This window comes from Chaetodon trifascialis, chromosome 11 (assembly GCF_039877785.1).
Source record: "Chaetodon trifascialis isolate fChaTrf1 chromosome 11, fChaTrf1.hap1, whole genome shotgun sequence".
NCBI lineage: Eukaryota > Metazoa > Chordata > Actinopteri > Chaetodontiformes > Chaetodontidae > Chaetodon > Chaetodon trifascialis.
In genome coordinates, this window is record NC_092066.1 from 3,994,082 (window position 1) to 4,010,717 (window position 16,636).

Here is a 16,636-nt window from a genome sequence, read left to right on the forward strand (position 1 = left end):
GGAAGCGCCGGTGGAAGCAGCTGTGTTTCACAGGTCACACACACACACGCACACACACACACAGCTAGCACATATATTCACACAAACTGCTCTCAGTAGAGCACAAGCACAAAATCTGTCAGGCTAGCTGAGTCACACACACACACACACACACATCACCGCCACACACATGCCTTTCTTTTCTTTCACTTTGCTTTTTGAACCTGTTGCAGTTACAGAGAACCGGTCTGAGTTACCCATCAGGGTCCCTCGACCTTCAATCCGACCGCGGCCTCATTCAAGCTCCGAAGTGCTCAAAACTGCACCTCTTCGTCTGCTGATTATTGGACTTTTAGGCTCTAAAACTCTCATTCGCGTACAGAGGTTGATGAGCCGCCTGCTGCCATGCAGAGGAATATCACATTCTGCATGCGCTATCATGCAACTCACCACGTGAACCTCAGCGCTGCATTATTCATCCTATATTCTCTGAACAGATTCAATAGAAAATGAATAATTTAAAAGTGAATTGCTTTTATCATAAATACATTTTTCATCGCTGACTGAGAAATGACTTGACTTTTCCACAAATTAAGTGGTCGCACGTGGGGGGGGGGGGTTGCGGCTCCGCGGCTGTGACACGAACACCAACATTAACCCATTTACGACATCTTAGGCCTCAGAAATGAAACGCTGTACTGAGATCAGAGTATTTGAGACGTCCCAGTTTAGACGTGTCATGATACATAAAAGCTAAATAATATGTCAAATGAGCTCATTCACCTTATAAACAAAGCATCCTGGGTAAACATCGGTTACCCTGTGACATCATTCATTTCTCTCTATAAGACACATAAAACAAGAATAATGATTCATATGTTAAAAGAGCAGAGGTTACAGGATGCAAGACTTCAATCCCCAATATATGTCGAGCGCTAAAATGCTGCATCTTACACATAATGCAAATTCAAACGGGGGTTTTTGTCCGAAGATGTAAAGATAACTTTACTTCGCCAGTTACTTAATACAGGCCTCCTGTTTACTCTCTAACCCTGGTGACATCACTGGGGTCGTTTCTCAGAAACACTCATGCAAACTGTTTCCGAGGGCTGAGCAGTACTAGCATCAAAACTGGTGTACTTTCCCTTTAATGCTCAACGGCTTCATGCATTTACAGGCAATGACGAAACGCTAACGCGGATGAATAACGTTCAGTTCCCAGTGTTGAGGCGCTGCTGAGTGAGACATGTCAGCACGCCACATGAGCCCATCAGTCGTCAAGTACAGCTCGGGACCACGCCCAGGATCAAGTGTATGGAAGTGTGTGTTTCATAAATATGCTGTTGAGTTTTTACACAGTAAAATCACTGAGCAGAGCTTCACCTCAAACATCACCCGCCCAACGCTGGAAGTCTCACTCTGGCCCACAATAACAAGAAAACCTGCTGCTTTTCACAGACACTGACCCCGCCTGGAGGACGACTCAGAGGGTTTTCAGGCCTTTTACGCACTGTGAGGCCGACCCGGGCCAGTATGGTGCTGGTCCCGGTTCATCAAGTTCCCACTGGCTTCGGGTTCACTTCCACAAACATCCTATTTCACCAAACAATTTGTGATGAAGAAACCCGTTTGAATCTCTCCCACGAGCGCTTGAACCCCACTTTAAAGGAGCCTTTTGCTCAATGTTGAACTTTTATTACTCGTGTTACAGACAAACTGGGTCTCCGCTGAGACGTCAGAGCAGATCACATGTCCTGTTGCTGAGGAGCTCAAGCACAGACACAAAGAGTCTACCTGCTCACTGGATGTCAGTCAATCTGTGTCGTCCCACATTATCTTACGCAATCGGGTGAAAACTCATCTTTTCAGGAAATTTCACACGTCATCTTCCTGAATCTCACCCTCTCTGCCGCCTCTACTTCCCCTCGTGATCAAAATGCTTTGTGAGAGAGGTTACTCTGACTTTGACCGCACATATTGCTATTTCTGGTTTGTACTGTGCTTCACGTGAAGCTTTTGTTGAGTCACAACATTGAAATGAATCATATAACCAGATTCAGTGTCATCCACCAAGATCCACTCTCTTCTCCTGAAGCCAGGGTCTGACAGGTAACGCACACCTGGGGCGCGTTGACACGAGGCACTCGGTGCAATACGCCACTGCTCTACTTTGCCACATCAGTGCACGTCAGCTCTTTTAAAAGGAGAAATTTGGTCACACTTGGGTCAGCACATCCTCTGCGTACGACTGTGTGTGCTGCACTGCAGGTCATCACAAGGTGGGTTTCACTCCAGCTGCTAATAAATCTCAACGAATCAACTGCCAATGATCGCATCACAGCTGTGGACCAGAGCACACGTTAATTCACATTTTCTTTTGCTGATTTTCTCAAAATTCAGTTGAAATACGCTCTATAGTTGGATGGAAACCGAACAGTCAGTGAGACAAAGATTCGCTGAGGCTTTAAAAGGCGGCACGTTTGATTCATCTGTGCAATGAAGCGGGGAATCGCTTAGCGTGACTATAGTGGACGAGACGGACGAGACATAGCAGGTGAAAAGTGGACATTTTTAATGTAAGTTAGCACTGTGTGTGCGCGCGTGTGTTGGAGTGGGACGGGTTGTTGTAATCAAGAACATTAAATGAAAAGTAGTAAAAGAAGAAGTGAGTTTTTTTTGGTCAGCAGCCAAATCCAAAACATCTGCTGGCTTTTCCCCCCAGCTGTGCGCGTTGTTACTGAGTGTGCAAGTTGTCTGTGTGTGTGTGTGTGTGTGTGTGTTGGGGTGAAACAGCCGCCCTCTCAGTCAGACGCAGCAGACGCAAACAGCACAACACTTCAACATGCACCTGCCGCCAATGAGAGATGGCCGCATATGTGTACATGTGTCAGTGTTCGAGTGTGTGTGTGTGTGTGTGTGTGTGTATTAGGGATGGACAGCTGATCTCTACCCATCTGCTTTGTGAATTGCACAAGCACGCAAGCATTGAAGTACAAATGTATTTCCTGCACACACAATGACAGATCGACTCCGCGGGCAGAGCCTTGAAGCTTTTCAGCAGCAATCAGAGGAAAAGAGGCTCTTCCTTTTCGTCAGTAAAGATTATTTTGTCAAAAAAAAAGTTGTTTCCTGATGCGCGAAGATGACTGAAGACGCTTTGAATGAGGACAGTTCAGACTAGGCTTTCGGAGACAGACAGTAAAAGCTTCAAATGGGGGAGGGAAATGCAAATAACTTGATTACTGGACCTCGGGGGAGCTTGTTGTGTGATCAGGCCCGACTGAAAACAATTAGGCACCCCCTCCTGCAGTCACAAACAAGGAGGGTTTTACATCCACTGAGCTTCGGCTGATACATGAGAGGAACTCATGTCAGGGTCCACGTTTGATTGACAGAACGAACACAGAGGAAAATAAATAAGCTTGTCTTGTCTTGACCACGCCAGCATCTAAACTGACCAACACACAACTTTTTAAGCTAGCTAGCTACGTTAGCAGTGTACTCTCCTGAGGGGTGGGACAATAGTGTTTTTTTGGGTACCGTTTGTAGAAAACGAGACATTAGCTAAAAAGCTAATGTGGGTTGTGGCTCAATCAGTTTGACTGAGACATAAACTAAGTAAACTTCTCCAACTGGCTCCCATGATGGCGCCATCAGCACGTCAAAATACCTAAAATATAAATTCTCAATATAAGATTATATGCAAATAAATTCCTGGAGATCACTTTGAGAAATAAAGGTTTAGGGTAGGTTGACTTTCAAAGCTAACTGTGGTGTGAGTGATGGAGACTTTCACTGTGAATTACTTGGATATGAGATCGTGGCGGACTTTGATAAACAATCATACACACAGCTGCTGTCGCACCAAGGGAGAAGAAGATAGAAAGCCTCAGAACGTCAATGAGACGCACACAGAGACAGCCTACTTCCTGACTGTGATTAAGTCATGTTACTAAGCAGCTCAGTGGTAACAGAGATCCACAGCGACACTGAGCTCGGAGCTGGTTTACTGTACGACCACAAAGCAGACGCTGACCACAGCCTCATAATCCCAGCCAGAATCAAGACGTATATCAGCGTACAAGCTCCATCTGCAAAGGACACACCAGCGACTCTTGACTGTGGTGACGGGGAGTTGTCTCATTTTTCACCGTCAGTCCCGGTGGACTTACTGGATTTGTGCGTGCATCAGATTAAAGAACATGAATGTTGGTTCCTTGGGCCATATTGTGCTGTCATTACGTTAAGTAACGTTATCTGCCTTGATGTTTTTTGGTTACAACTGATAACTCAAGCTGGAATTATGCTTCTTCAGGCTGCACGTCAGCGGACAAACAGTGTCGTTCGGACACGTTTGCTTGTGTTTCTATTGTAGTTGGACGGGTTGGAGGTACAAGGTACTCATCCACTAGGAGGCAGTGTCACGTTTAGAAAACTAAAGATTTAGAAGAAATCAGGAAACGGAAATCTAGCTCACTCTGGTGATCACTACGCCCATGAAACATATGTAACGATGGGACAATGACAAGTTCTGCTGGAACATCACTGTGTACTGTGGACTGTACTGCAGTACTCTGATGAAATGTTCACTCCAGATCGGCTTCTCTGCAAGCATCTCCGACTTAGAGTTACCCATAACACCCTTCAGCAGTACGATGCTCTGCTCATCTCAAGTTCAAAGCTGTACTTCAGACTTGACGTGTGACATGTCTTTGTCCCTAGACCTGACTCTGCTCTGATTGCACCTGTGAAAAAAAGAGAAGTTGTCTGTAGTTTACGAGCATCAGACTATTTCCTGATGCATCAAATTTAATAACTTACTATGAAATGACCACACTTTGTCAACAGAGTTTCAGGTGACTGACTACAGGGTGAATAAGTGTTATCATGAGTTTTGGCTGCAATAACCATGACAAAACTTCTCAGTCTCCTCGGTGTCATCGTAGCGTCCTGTGGCCAAAAAGCAGTGACGAACTCCACAATTAGCCCTGGCCACAGCCTACGTTTGTTCTGCAAAAGCTTGTTATGCTATTAGCTTGCATTATCTGGCTAAAGGCCCATGGACTCTCTCCCTCTCTCTAACGCTGCCGTCACAGTGCAGGAGAATTACAGCCGCCGTCAACTCCAGCTAACCAAATTAGCACTTGTTATGCAACCTGCTAGACTTGGCTCCTAGGTCTGCTGCTTCACCCCTGCATAGCTTTCATTACAGTTTGTACATAGGAAGGCCCCGTGGACTGCTGCAAAGCTGACTGCACACGTTTCTCCCTCATTAAATCAATTCAATATCAAAGTCTGAAACACAAGTTTATTATTATGCTGCCTTTCAGAGGTTTTGTCAAGGTCACAGCATTTCCGCGACACACCAGCCCTGAGAGTCACAGCTCAAAGCAGGAAGCTGAAGCGCCTGGAAGGACGTGGTCACCTTTATTGAACCTTGACCTGTAACTTCACATGATCGACCAGTAAAAACAGCCTTCACGGTTTCATTCACGTAAATGAAATGGACAGCTGGGACACAGTTTAGAGCGAGGTTTCAGATTAAACCTTAAGAAATAAAACCATCCAAATGTGGAATCCCATAAATCCCCAAAATTTGGTGTAAAATTCAAGCATCCTCAAGTGAACATGAATGCACAACCAAGGCCTTAATGCTAGGGCTGTTTCAGACCTGCTCTTTTTTTTTGTTCTTCCACTTCTTGGCGTTTTATTTTTGTCACTTCTTATGCAGTTAATTTCAAGGATCTTGGCATGTGCTCGTATCTTCTGTAATATAAGCTCTCACCTGTCAACATGTCAGGTGTAACCGAGAGAAATTCCCTGCACATTTGATCAAAGTCTTTCTGATATATCTAGAGTGAGTGCATACACCTTTCAAGGTGTAGCTGCATCTCGGCTGCGTCACCTTGTCTGCGATGTGAGCAGCCGTATCAATGGTGCTGCTGCTTTTGAAGTGCGAGAGCTCTTCTCCTCCTCTGACTGGCTTTGAAGAACCAAAAGACTCTGCTAAGATGAAATAACACCTCTGCGCTTTGTTCGCTGCCTCTTGTGCACTTTAAATCATGACTGGAGATCAACAAATAGCTTTGTCTGAAAGCACAGAAGCCTCCAAGCAAATCATCACAAACCTCATAGACCACTGGAATAATGTGCTATCAGACTATAAAAATAAAAGCTGCATATAGAACACATGTACTGCAGTTTAGAGGGGAAACCTGCTCCTGTCATATACAGCGTATTGCAAGTACATCCTCTAGATACATTTTGCTGTGCAAATATTACAGTAATTATAGCGTTGAGGTGCTGCAGGAGGCTTTCAGAGGAGTCATGACACGGCTCTGCGTCTGTGTGTGCGTGCACGTGCAACGCTAGTTAATTAGAGCACTTGGTCTCAGGAGGATCAGACTTGGAAGACGACTGTCTCTGCTTCGTGACAGGAAGCCAGGTGGTAGTGTGTGTGTGTGTGTGTGTGTGTGTGTGTGTGTGTGAGTGAGTGAGTGAGTGAGTGAGTGAGTGAGTGAGTGAGTGAGTGAGTGAGTGAGTGAGTGAGTGAGTGATAAGTTGGTGGCAGTGAGAAGAGCCAGACGCAAACAAACACAGTTCAGAAGCACGCAGCCACACATGCACGCCTTGGTAAGCAAGGTGAATCGTGTCCCTCTTTGACTCCTGCTGCCATGAAACGACACCTGAATGGCTGTCAAAGTTCATCACTGCAGCAAAGGTGTGCATCCATATAACCTGGTCAGTGCACACTTTTGTCACTGCGTGCCGAGTAAAACATTGTTAGACACAAGAAAACAGATTATAGAGCAGCATTCCGGAAATGTTTTCATGCACTTTCCGTTATTTTGCCCCTTCTTTGGTGCGTAAAGGACATTCTGTGTATCTAACTCACATGATTAACAGGAATCTGACTCAAATCGCTCATGAGAAGCACTGTCGTGTTGAGACTACGCTTATTTTCAGTCAGGAAACAGCATGTCGGAGGCTGGCTGGCTTGTCCGACGATGACGGTTTAAAACTGAGCATATGTGTGTCTTTAGCATGGATTTGATTGGTGAGGATAAGACCTGGTAAAAAAAAAAAAAAAAAACTTGCCGTGGAGAACTGCACAGTCAAGCCTCTGCCCTTCCTCCTCCTCCTCCTCCTCCTCCTCTTTCTGCTGCTGCTGCTGCTGCTGTTGTCATTGGTCAGGGCATTATTTGAGCTCTCACGTGGTTCAGTGAATTCAAGCCACTAAGAATCTCTCACTGGGCAAGCTGCCAATCTCATGTTAAGATCTGGGACTTAAATACATTCCTGCACTCTTGCTGCAGCACTAAAAGGTTTTGGCGTCGAAACGGTATTTAAGAATCTGACATTTAACTTCACAAATCACGACCCTGACACATTTAGGACAAGATGACCAAATTATAATAAAGCAAAACCACAAGAGAAACAATAGAAACAAGCATGCACAATGTTCGTTTCATGTTGCTAAACTGTAAGATTCATTAACAGAAAACGCCCTGAAACCCTCTGAGAAAACAAAAGCACAAAACAGACAGAAATCTCTCAGCGACTAAAGACAAAAAGCTGACGACCTGGTGCACATGTTGCAATCCTTTTCAAAGTTCACTTTGAAAGAGCAAATAAGCTTTAAAGAGCCAAAAAATCATGAGTCCAGCCCTTAAAGATAACACAACAGAGGAGTCAGATGGCACCTGTCACGTAGGCAAACTTACATGTTCTCTGCAGTAACATACCAGCGCAACAGCAAACAGAGACAAACCAGCACAACAGCAAACAGGGACAAATTCCTGAACCTGCGCTGGCAAAGGCCGACCTGACTGTCAGACAATAAGGTTTAAGATGCACTGTATTTCTATTCTATTATCTCAGACTTGGGCAGCATATTAAGCAACAGCGCCGCAGCTCCTCCCATGCCACGCTGCTTTCAAGTCCAAACAGAATTATCAAGCAAGCACATTTTAAGCGCACACCTCGAGAAGTGGGATTTTCTTTGATACGTGAAAGATCAGAACGTGACATTTCAGAGAATATGGAAGACATCTGGACACTCAGCAGTACAAATGGTACAAGCTGGTGAGAGAGAGATGCACATTAAGCTTTTAACCAGCTGCCACACAGAATGCAAAGCACTAATCCTGCTCGCTGAAGGAGGGATATATATACACTTATTTCAGTTTCCTGGAGGCATACGTCTTTAAAGGCAAATGTATGTGTTACAAGAGAACTTTGTCAGTGCGTGGATACTACGATCTACTGAGTGGATTATAACCTGACTTGTATGTTTGATGCACATTCTCTTTTTCCAAAATAAAAAGACCCCAGGCTGCATGGACCCCCATGGAGCAGCAGGCTTTCTGTGCAGATCATGGACTGACCCCTGGGAACCTTTATTAAGAAAGCAAAACTGCTTTTTATTGTATGCACTACAAATAATACATTAAACTGTTCCCAGGATCTATTTAATCATTGTTTGTTGTTGTTGAAAATTAGGAGCCAGGCGTCTCTGCACATCACCCATGGATGAGCGATGAACTATGCCAAGTTCTGATAAATGAGCAGGAACCGGACCGGACGCTTCTCTTTAAAATAAAACCAATTAAAAAAACAGGCAACAAACTGCTAAAACAATCGAGTCAGACATCATAATGAATGCTGACATTACACATACCGGTTGCTTCTTTACAACTGCGACTCATTTGTTTGTAACTCTGTAAATCGGGTTACCTCAAAAACATAGCTGTTGTACGAGCCTACATTTGATTTGATAATTGTATTTTCACAATTTCAACACGGTGACAAGCTACACGGTAGTAAGATGGGACGTCCCAATCTTTACTAACCCCTTAATTCAAGATTTACTATAATGCACATTTTAAAAGGAATTAACGCTCAAACTGAATTCGTGTTTTATTTTGAAACAAACAAAACCGGAACCATACTGACCAGAGTTATTCCACTTGACGCTTGAATTGATTGAGGAAGTCCGAGTAATATCAACCGCGAATAAGTCAAATTTTTCACGTTGAAAGTACTACAATATGTGTAACTTAGTCACACAAACACTTAGAAAATAAACCAAGGCTTTAACTTGAGGGTCGTTAAATTCTACTTTGACTAAAGCAGAGGACGAACGCGACTGTAAGCTAACGTCGGGGTTCGCGGTTCCCACAAGCCCGCAGTTGTCGCCTCTTGATCAGGAAGGAGGTTTTAACAGCTAACTGTAAAAGTTAAACAGCAAAGTCCTATTTGGGGGTATTTGTGCAGTTATCACACAGTGTTTGAACACGTTAATCAAACAACAGCGCAGCAGCGTTTACTTTTTCACCCGACACTCGAGACCTGACGGCGGATTTGACAGATAACCGACGGAAAGTAGCGTTTTTATCCGTCTAGCTAGCGAGAATTTCGGCTAAAAACACGATGAGGTAGCGCTAGCTGTCAGTCCGTCACTTCAGCCGATAAACGTGCGCCCGTTAATATTTCACCAAAATGGATAAAACAGCGGACACTTTCAATTAACCTGCGTGATAAAACAGGTCGATTCTAACGTTATTTCCCGGATTTAACTAGTTAACCCTGTCATACATGTCCACGACTCCATACAGGTATCATAACGGTAAAGTCACGGCGCTGTAAGAGCAAGCAAATGCGCCAAAAAGTAGAATAATCTCGGTTTAAGAGGACACTTTCCACAAGCCCTCACAGTAATATTGTGCGCTTCATGTTGGGGGTGGGATTGAAGGAGTAAATGGGGGCGGGGGGTCAACAGAATTCCAGGAAACTTACCTGAGAGTTGAGGAACCACCGGTGCGAGCCGAGCGGGGTGAGGCTGTCGGTGCTGCCGGTCAGCGGGACGGAGCGGCGGCGGCGTCCGGGGCCGGGGCCGCCATGTTCCTCTGGCTCAGAGGCTCCTCGGCTGTTTATCTTTACCAGCGGACCCCCCCTCCTCCTCCTCCTCCTCCTCCACCTCCACCACCACCACAACCACACTGCAGAGCTGGCTGCCTCTCCACCAGCACACTGACGGCTCCTTAACGAGCTAAGATCAACTAAATTAAGCTTTAAAGTCTTACAGTATTACGGGAAAATCACAATATTCCAGATCATATATTCAAATGTATGTTGTTCTCACTGACGCAAAGTGACTTTATTCTACATTTTTAGTGCTTTTAGTCCGCTTAATATTCTGCATAATGTTTAAATGAGGATTTGAAGGAAGCTATTGATGTTTTCATGTCCTAAATGTAAGGTTTCCACACGTGCATCCAGCTGTCACTGTCTATATATCGACCCTTTTCTAGAGGAAATTGTGTTTCTAATGCAATTTCTCTCTCAATATATGCCTCTGTATCCCCTCAAAGTCTAGCAGTTAATTTATTATTGTAATTTATTGCTATTAATCAACATGAATACTGTGCAAATAACAGATTTTGCTTACAGTCAGTAGTTTTTGGTCAAAGGCACCCATGGTTTTCACAGCATCTGTGCAAATGACCTTAGTACACAGTTTGGTGTATTCTCACATGGCTGTAGCCTGTGGTTCAATTCAATTCAATTCAATTTTATTTGTATAGCGCCAAATCACAACAGAAGTTGTCTCAGGACACTTTCCATATAGAGCTGGTACAGACCAAGCTCTTTTATCTACAAAGAAACCAACAGTTGTAAAGGAACATGTCTGTGTGGTTTGGTGAGGTCTTACAGCATCTCAGATGAAGTTCAGCCGCGTTTGCTTTTGTCTGTCTTGTCCTTCAAAAGCGCTGCATGATTTCGTTTATTAAAAATGGTGAAGTCACCTCTCAGCTCCACAGTGAGTTGTTTGTGTAGAAAAACTCGCAGATGACAGGAAAAGCTCTTCCCAGATTTGTGAAAAAAGTCCCCAAACAGTGAAACCGCATCAGAGCTGTTAGTCAACATGAAAACAGACGAGACTCACTGAAGATCAAAAGTTCATGCAAAAAGATCTGATTATTAGTCAACATGATTTAGATGAGAGTACCATATTTAATCAGCTTCAAGTGGTAAAGTTCATTATTCATGTGGTTTATAGTTGAAACATACACATGACCATAAATTATCCCTCTGTATGATCTAATAATTATCACAAAAGCACAATAATTCTCATTCATGGCCAGAAAAATACAACCGCACTCAGCACCACAGAATACTATCCCCATTCAGGACGGTTCAATCTCTTCCAACACATTCACATTCTTGACATTTATTGCTTTAAACAAACTGAAGATATTTGACATGTTGCAATAATCTAAAAGCAAATTATAAATTACTGTTTATCTCCCGTTAAAGTTAGCAGATACTGCCACCTAGTGACTGCTTGAAAGTTTGCGCAGCATTTCAAGAACAAACGCTTCATTATAGGGCCTGAAAGGGCAAAGAGATCCCCTTAAAGATCTACCAGGCTGATGAAAAACTGTGAATGGTGGTCTGGATAGAAATATATAACTCACTGTGTAAAATCATCTACCATTTTCACAATCAATCTTCAACGCTTCGTCGGTGCATTAAGTTTAGCAGTTTAGCAGATTACATGTAAGCAGCTACCACTTCTTAAAATCTGTTTTATACCCAGGAAACACCTGTCAAATGGATTCTGTGTACCAAACTCCACTGATAAAATGGTTATTTCATGAACCAAACAGCTTTTTAGGATTCTGTTCTGGATGGTTTGGTTCAAGGCCAAATTTCAGTGAAGGCAGCGAGAAGTCAACATAAGTGCCCTCTAAGAGGCTAAACTGAAGGGGAAGAAAACCTCTTTTAAATGAAAGTTTAATTCCGGCAGATGGTGGCGCTGCGGCACAATGATCACACCGTAGGACGGGGCGGATCGTCCATTCTGCTAAGGGCAAAACTCAGCTGACCTTCAGACAAATCTTGTTAAACTTTGACACAGGCTGCAGCTCAGTTCTGGTGAGCGCCACCATCCCTGATTCCCCATTTGCATACGCCTCAATCAGCATATTTAAGGCATCGATCATAAGCATTACGCCAAAAGGAAATAGTTAAAGAAAAATTATCAACTGTCGACCGCGTGGATATTCATCATCGTGGCCAAAAGGTCGATTAGGGTGCGTTTCTCCTCAGATTTCACAGGTTACTCTTCCATTTGGTGATCTGTGAAGACTCGTTCACTGAGGGGAAAAGAAGTCGATGTTTGTTCAGTCAGTTTCTAATTCATGGACCTTTAACTTTAAACACACGTACGTCTGTTTTAGATGAACTGACGCTTTGACAAATTTAAATTCTTACTGATGCTGTATTTTTTGCAGTGGTAGTAAGAGATGACCTACCCAGGCTGATCTTGCCTTCTTTCTCCAGTTTCTTCAAGTGATGGACCAGGTTCACATTAGCTGCTTGGTGCAGGTATTCAGGAGTGTCCTGGAAGAGAAGCGACGAGGGGCATCGGCCATTTTTCTCAGAACAAACACAAAGACAGCTCCTGACTATGCTAGCTATAACTATAGCTTACAGGCTGCATATTCTCAGGCTACGTCCATAGACTTATGACAGTTTAAGTGTCATAATTTTTTTAAATTCACTCTGTATTTTGAGGAACTTGCTAATTGCTTCTGCGCCCAGGGTTTCCACTGGACAAGACAGGTGCTGGTCTAGCAAATGGGAGAAAAGACAGTCAAATATTATCTGTGTTTTTGGACCATATTTTACAACATGTTGGCTAATGCGCACAATTATTTTCTAGATTTATCCAGTATTGAGCAAGAGTGCTGCTGCTGCTGCTGCTGGCAACTTCAATTTACTGTGGTTGCAATGTAAACTCAACCCAAAATATGTCCACTAAAAGAGATTTTTTTGGCCACTTACAGACTCACATTATGTGTCTGACAACATTATGGAAGGGATCCCTACAGGCATAAACCTTTTTGTTAAAGAGCAAAATCCGTCTTGTTTAACCAGAAACAGCCGCTCTCGCTCTCGCCAAAGCCACCAGACTCCATTTACAGAAACAGTAATTTTAGAAACACACTTCATTCAAAGTGGACAGAAACCAAATTAAAACCTTCTTGTTTTGTCGTTACACAAATGTTGGACTGGCAAAAAAAAGTTAAGTGCTGGACAAAACAAACCACTAAACCAGCTTATCTGGAGCTGCAGAGATTTTACTTTACAACAGTCCAGCTTTGGTGAAGGTGTACTCCACCGCTGGTCTGAGCTTCACTTCATCACAGTAGCAGATGGTTTCGTTCTGACCTGATAAACGATCTTGACGAGCTCCATTGAGGTGAAAGGCTTTCCTGCTCCGTCCTGAATGGCTGCCAGGATCTGCTGCTCTCTTTGGTCCCGGTGGCTGATGTAGTGTCTGATCTTAGAGCCAGCTTCCTGAACCACAGGGCCGTGACCTGCACAGAGAACAGCAGCAGAGTTTTGTCCAAACATCTGAGGGACTTTAACGTCAGGCGTCAGTCTTCGTGATGGACACCTGTGCCTGACATCAGAGAAGTTTATTGTAGCTTTATTTTACATTTCATCTGATAATTTCATCACGCTGTGTACCACCCTTACCAGCACAGGCTCACTCACCAGGATAGATGAGGTCGGCCTGAGAGTCCAGCAGGATCTTCAGAGACTTCATGTAGTCGTGGAGATCCTCGAACACGGCGGTGCCTTCGCCCAGGATGCAGTCTCCAGAGAAGAGCGCTCGCTCCTCCTCCAACAGCAAGGCCATGTGGTCGTCCGTGTGACCCGGCGTGAACAGCACTCTGATATAAAAAGAGATATCAAACATGGCTCTGAGTGTGATAAGATTCAGATATTAACCAGAATACTGTGAATTAAGTTGCAAATATTTACAGTAGTATGTCTTTGATTGTTGTGTTTATGTCCCATAAAGCCAGGTTAAACAACTTTAATACAAACTGAACTGACTTGAGCGTGGCCCCCTCCGTCTGGACAACATCTCCATCTTTTAGGTAAGAATAGCTTTTGTTTCCCGCTGTCTCGCTGCCTGGGCTGGAGCGTGGCAGTTTGCTGACTCGGACTTCAGAACCTGCAAGAGGGAAAACGGGAAAACTGGCCGATTAAATATGTTTGTGCTACTACATCCTGAGGGATTCAAACTTGGATGGATTATGGATCCACACATATACTGTCCTCACCTGTGATGTCCCTGCAGATGTCTTCCACGCCGCCCGTGTGGTCAAGATGCCAGTGTGTGATGATGATCTCCTGGATGCTGGTGTTGAACTGCTTCAGTGCCTGTTTCAGATGGCTGATGTATTCAGGCACAGCAGGCTCTCCAGTGTCTATCAGCACTCGCCTGCAATACAATCACACATGTTATACAGTACACATATTCAAAGCTTTAAATGCAGCGATCTGTGTTTACTTTCTTTTATTATCTTACATAACCCCAGTGCACTGTACTGAATTGGGGTTTTTTTTGTTATAGGTTATAGGTTCAGTGTCTTTGTACTGTGTACTACGTATATTTTTACAAGAAAGACTGCCAACTTAATAACAATTTTAAAACGGTCTCTAAATGAAAAAAATCTAAATATTTCTTATATTGACTATACGCCGAAATAACAAGTGGATCTTGCCAATTCTGGATCCATTATCAGTATTAGTCTATAAGCGAGTTTTCTTAGCCCACAAAGAAAGAAAACCGAATTTAGAAAATCTGAATGGAGTTTGGCGGGACGTCCTTTTCATCGAGCTAACATGGGGCAAACTGACGGCTAACGTTAGCTGAACGTAAAACTGTAACGTTTCTGACCAAATGGTCGTTTCCAGCTGCAGATAATCTGAACAGAAGACGTCAAAAAGCGTCATTTTGTGACCATAATAACCGCTAACGTTAGCTCGACCTGTATCAGTCACCTGTCGCCGGTGCCGACCAGGTAAGTGTTGGTTCCCTGCAGGGTCATCGGTCCCGGGTTGCAGCCCAAAACCCGAACAACTCTCGCAGACAGCTGCTCAATCCGAGGAATGATTGCACTCATAGCTGGAGCCGATGGAAGCTACAAAGAGAAAGTCATGCGGAGGTAAAAGGCCAGGAAAAGACCATCGGACATGACATACATCGTATCCGCACGTGAACATTGTTTACTTCCTGTATGTCAACTCAGCCTTCAAAATAAAAGCATCGTTTCAACCGCGCTGTCACTAGCAGCAGTGGCTATTGTTTATTTCAGTTAATTGTGTTTTTATCGTTGAGCCTCTCATTAATGCTACATACAGACTTCTATATTTCTTACATATAATTCCTTTATTCTTCTCATATCACTTGTTTAATTCTTGAGTCCTTATTTTTCAGATGCTTCTTAATATTCAATTCTTTGTGTTTTCTCTGCTAAATTATCTTGTTTTCACTGCTTCAACCACTGATGATGTTTTGCCTTCCATCTGTCCGTCCTTTATATTCCATTTTGTTTCTTTTTCACATGATTACTGACATCTCATCCATGGTAATAAATTTATAAATATATCCCTTTGTCTTTATGTGGATTTTGTGTTTGTATTTTTCTCCAATTCAAGTGTTTTCAACCCTAATTTGTGTAGAGGTTCACTGTGTAAACTTCTGCTCCCACATCTGTTTCACTCAAGTAAAATGAATACATTACTTTTACATTAGTGCCATATGAGTTCCCTGTACAAAAGCTTTCTCACAATTTAATGAATAAATGCATTGAGTTAGTGCTCCTACACAAGCAAACGCTTCTCCAGACAGCATGGTAACAACTGAATAGGCCCATTAGCGGATATTTACTGAGTATCTGTCACAGTAAATGTCATCTGACCTCACAAAATGCCAGTAGCACAACGTGAACACTAGGTGGGGCCATTGAGTCACCTCTCACCTCATGAACTACACCGAGGCCCTTTAAAAACATGAAGAGGCCTTGGATTATCAGCATTTCACAGAGTGAGCGTTTTATTACTTGGTAATGATTATGACGCTTGCCAACTCCTCACAGTTCACCTCAAATATCAAAGCTATCTGGCTTAATGACTGCTGTTATTGTCCTCATTAATCCCGAGTGTTTAAATGGGTGTTTTTATTACACCTCAAACAGAGGAAATCAAAATCATTAAAAGCCGTTTAACCACATAAAACTACCGAGTGAACGGCCGCTGTTCTGTATCTGATCGTGACCTCTGAGCTCTCCATAAGGAGGTTAATGAAATATCACGTAATTATTTTTAGAACTAATTTAAGGAAGGTTTTAGGTGTATCTTAAGGGTGCTTTGCACAACTGGTTGACTACAGGCCTGATGAAAACGCCATCACAATATCACAAAACCTCCTGTTTTCTTTAATTAAGATTAATCAATTAATTAGTTTGTTGGACAGTACAAGCGTATGAGGAGCCTCTTAGCTCCTCTGAGAGGTTCATCGGTGTGTTACTTCATTTCTCTGTCAGGTCATTTTATAGTGTTTGATGAACTGATGAAAAACTGACAATCTGACTGTGTAGCAGGTTATGTTCATCAGTTAATGTCGACCACATGCAGACCTGTGCAGCCATTTATTTAAGTTCAACAAAGTGAAGGACCCTGCTGTCTACAACCAGTGACAAGAGATCCCAATCACCATCAAAGTGTTTTCTTAAACAGAGTCAGATGAGTCTGACGAACGATAATCAGAAAAAGTGCTGGTCTCACAAAT

At 43.3% G+C, this 16,636-nt stretch overlaps 2 protein-coding genes across 2 annotated transcripts in view; both read right to left on the reverse strand.

Moving 5' to 3' along the window:
• The window catches only part of LOC139338991 (nuclear receptor coactivator 2-like), a 41,736-nt gene extending 31,841 nt beyond the window's left edge, over positions 1-9,895 (reverse strand). Inside the window, exon 1 of the mRNA XM_070974389.1 lies at positions 9,778-9,895. The gene's annotated coding sequence lies outside the window, so the exon portion shown is untranslated. The remainder of the gene's footprint in view (positions 1-9,777) is intronic.
• Positions 9,896-10,940: 1,045 nt separating this feature from the next.
• On the reverse strand, positions 10,941-15,074 carry lactb2 (lactamase, beta 2). Its single transcript, XM_070974215.1, has 7 exons — positions 14,848-15,074; positions 14,124-14,284; positions 13,894-14,014; positions 13,549-13,727; positions 13,219-13,367; positions 12,300-12,387; positions 10,941-12,140 (listed from the first exon to the last, which is right to left on the reverse strand). Exons 1-7 carry the CDS (start codon positions 14,967-14,969, stop codon positions 12,097-12,099), a joined length of 864 nt encoding a protein of 287 aa, XP_070830316.1. The 5' UTR covers positions 14,970-15,074; the 3' UTR covers positions 10,941-12,096.
• Positions 15,075-16,636: the final 1,562 nt, after the last annotated feature.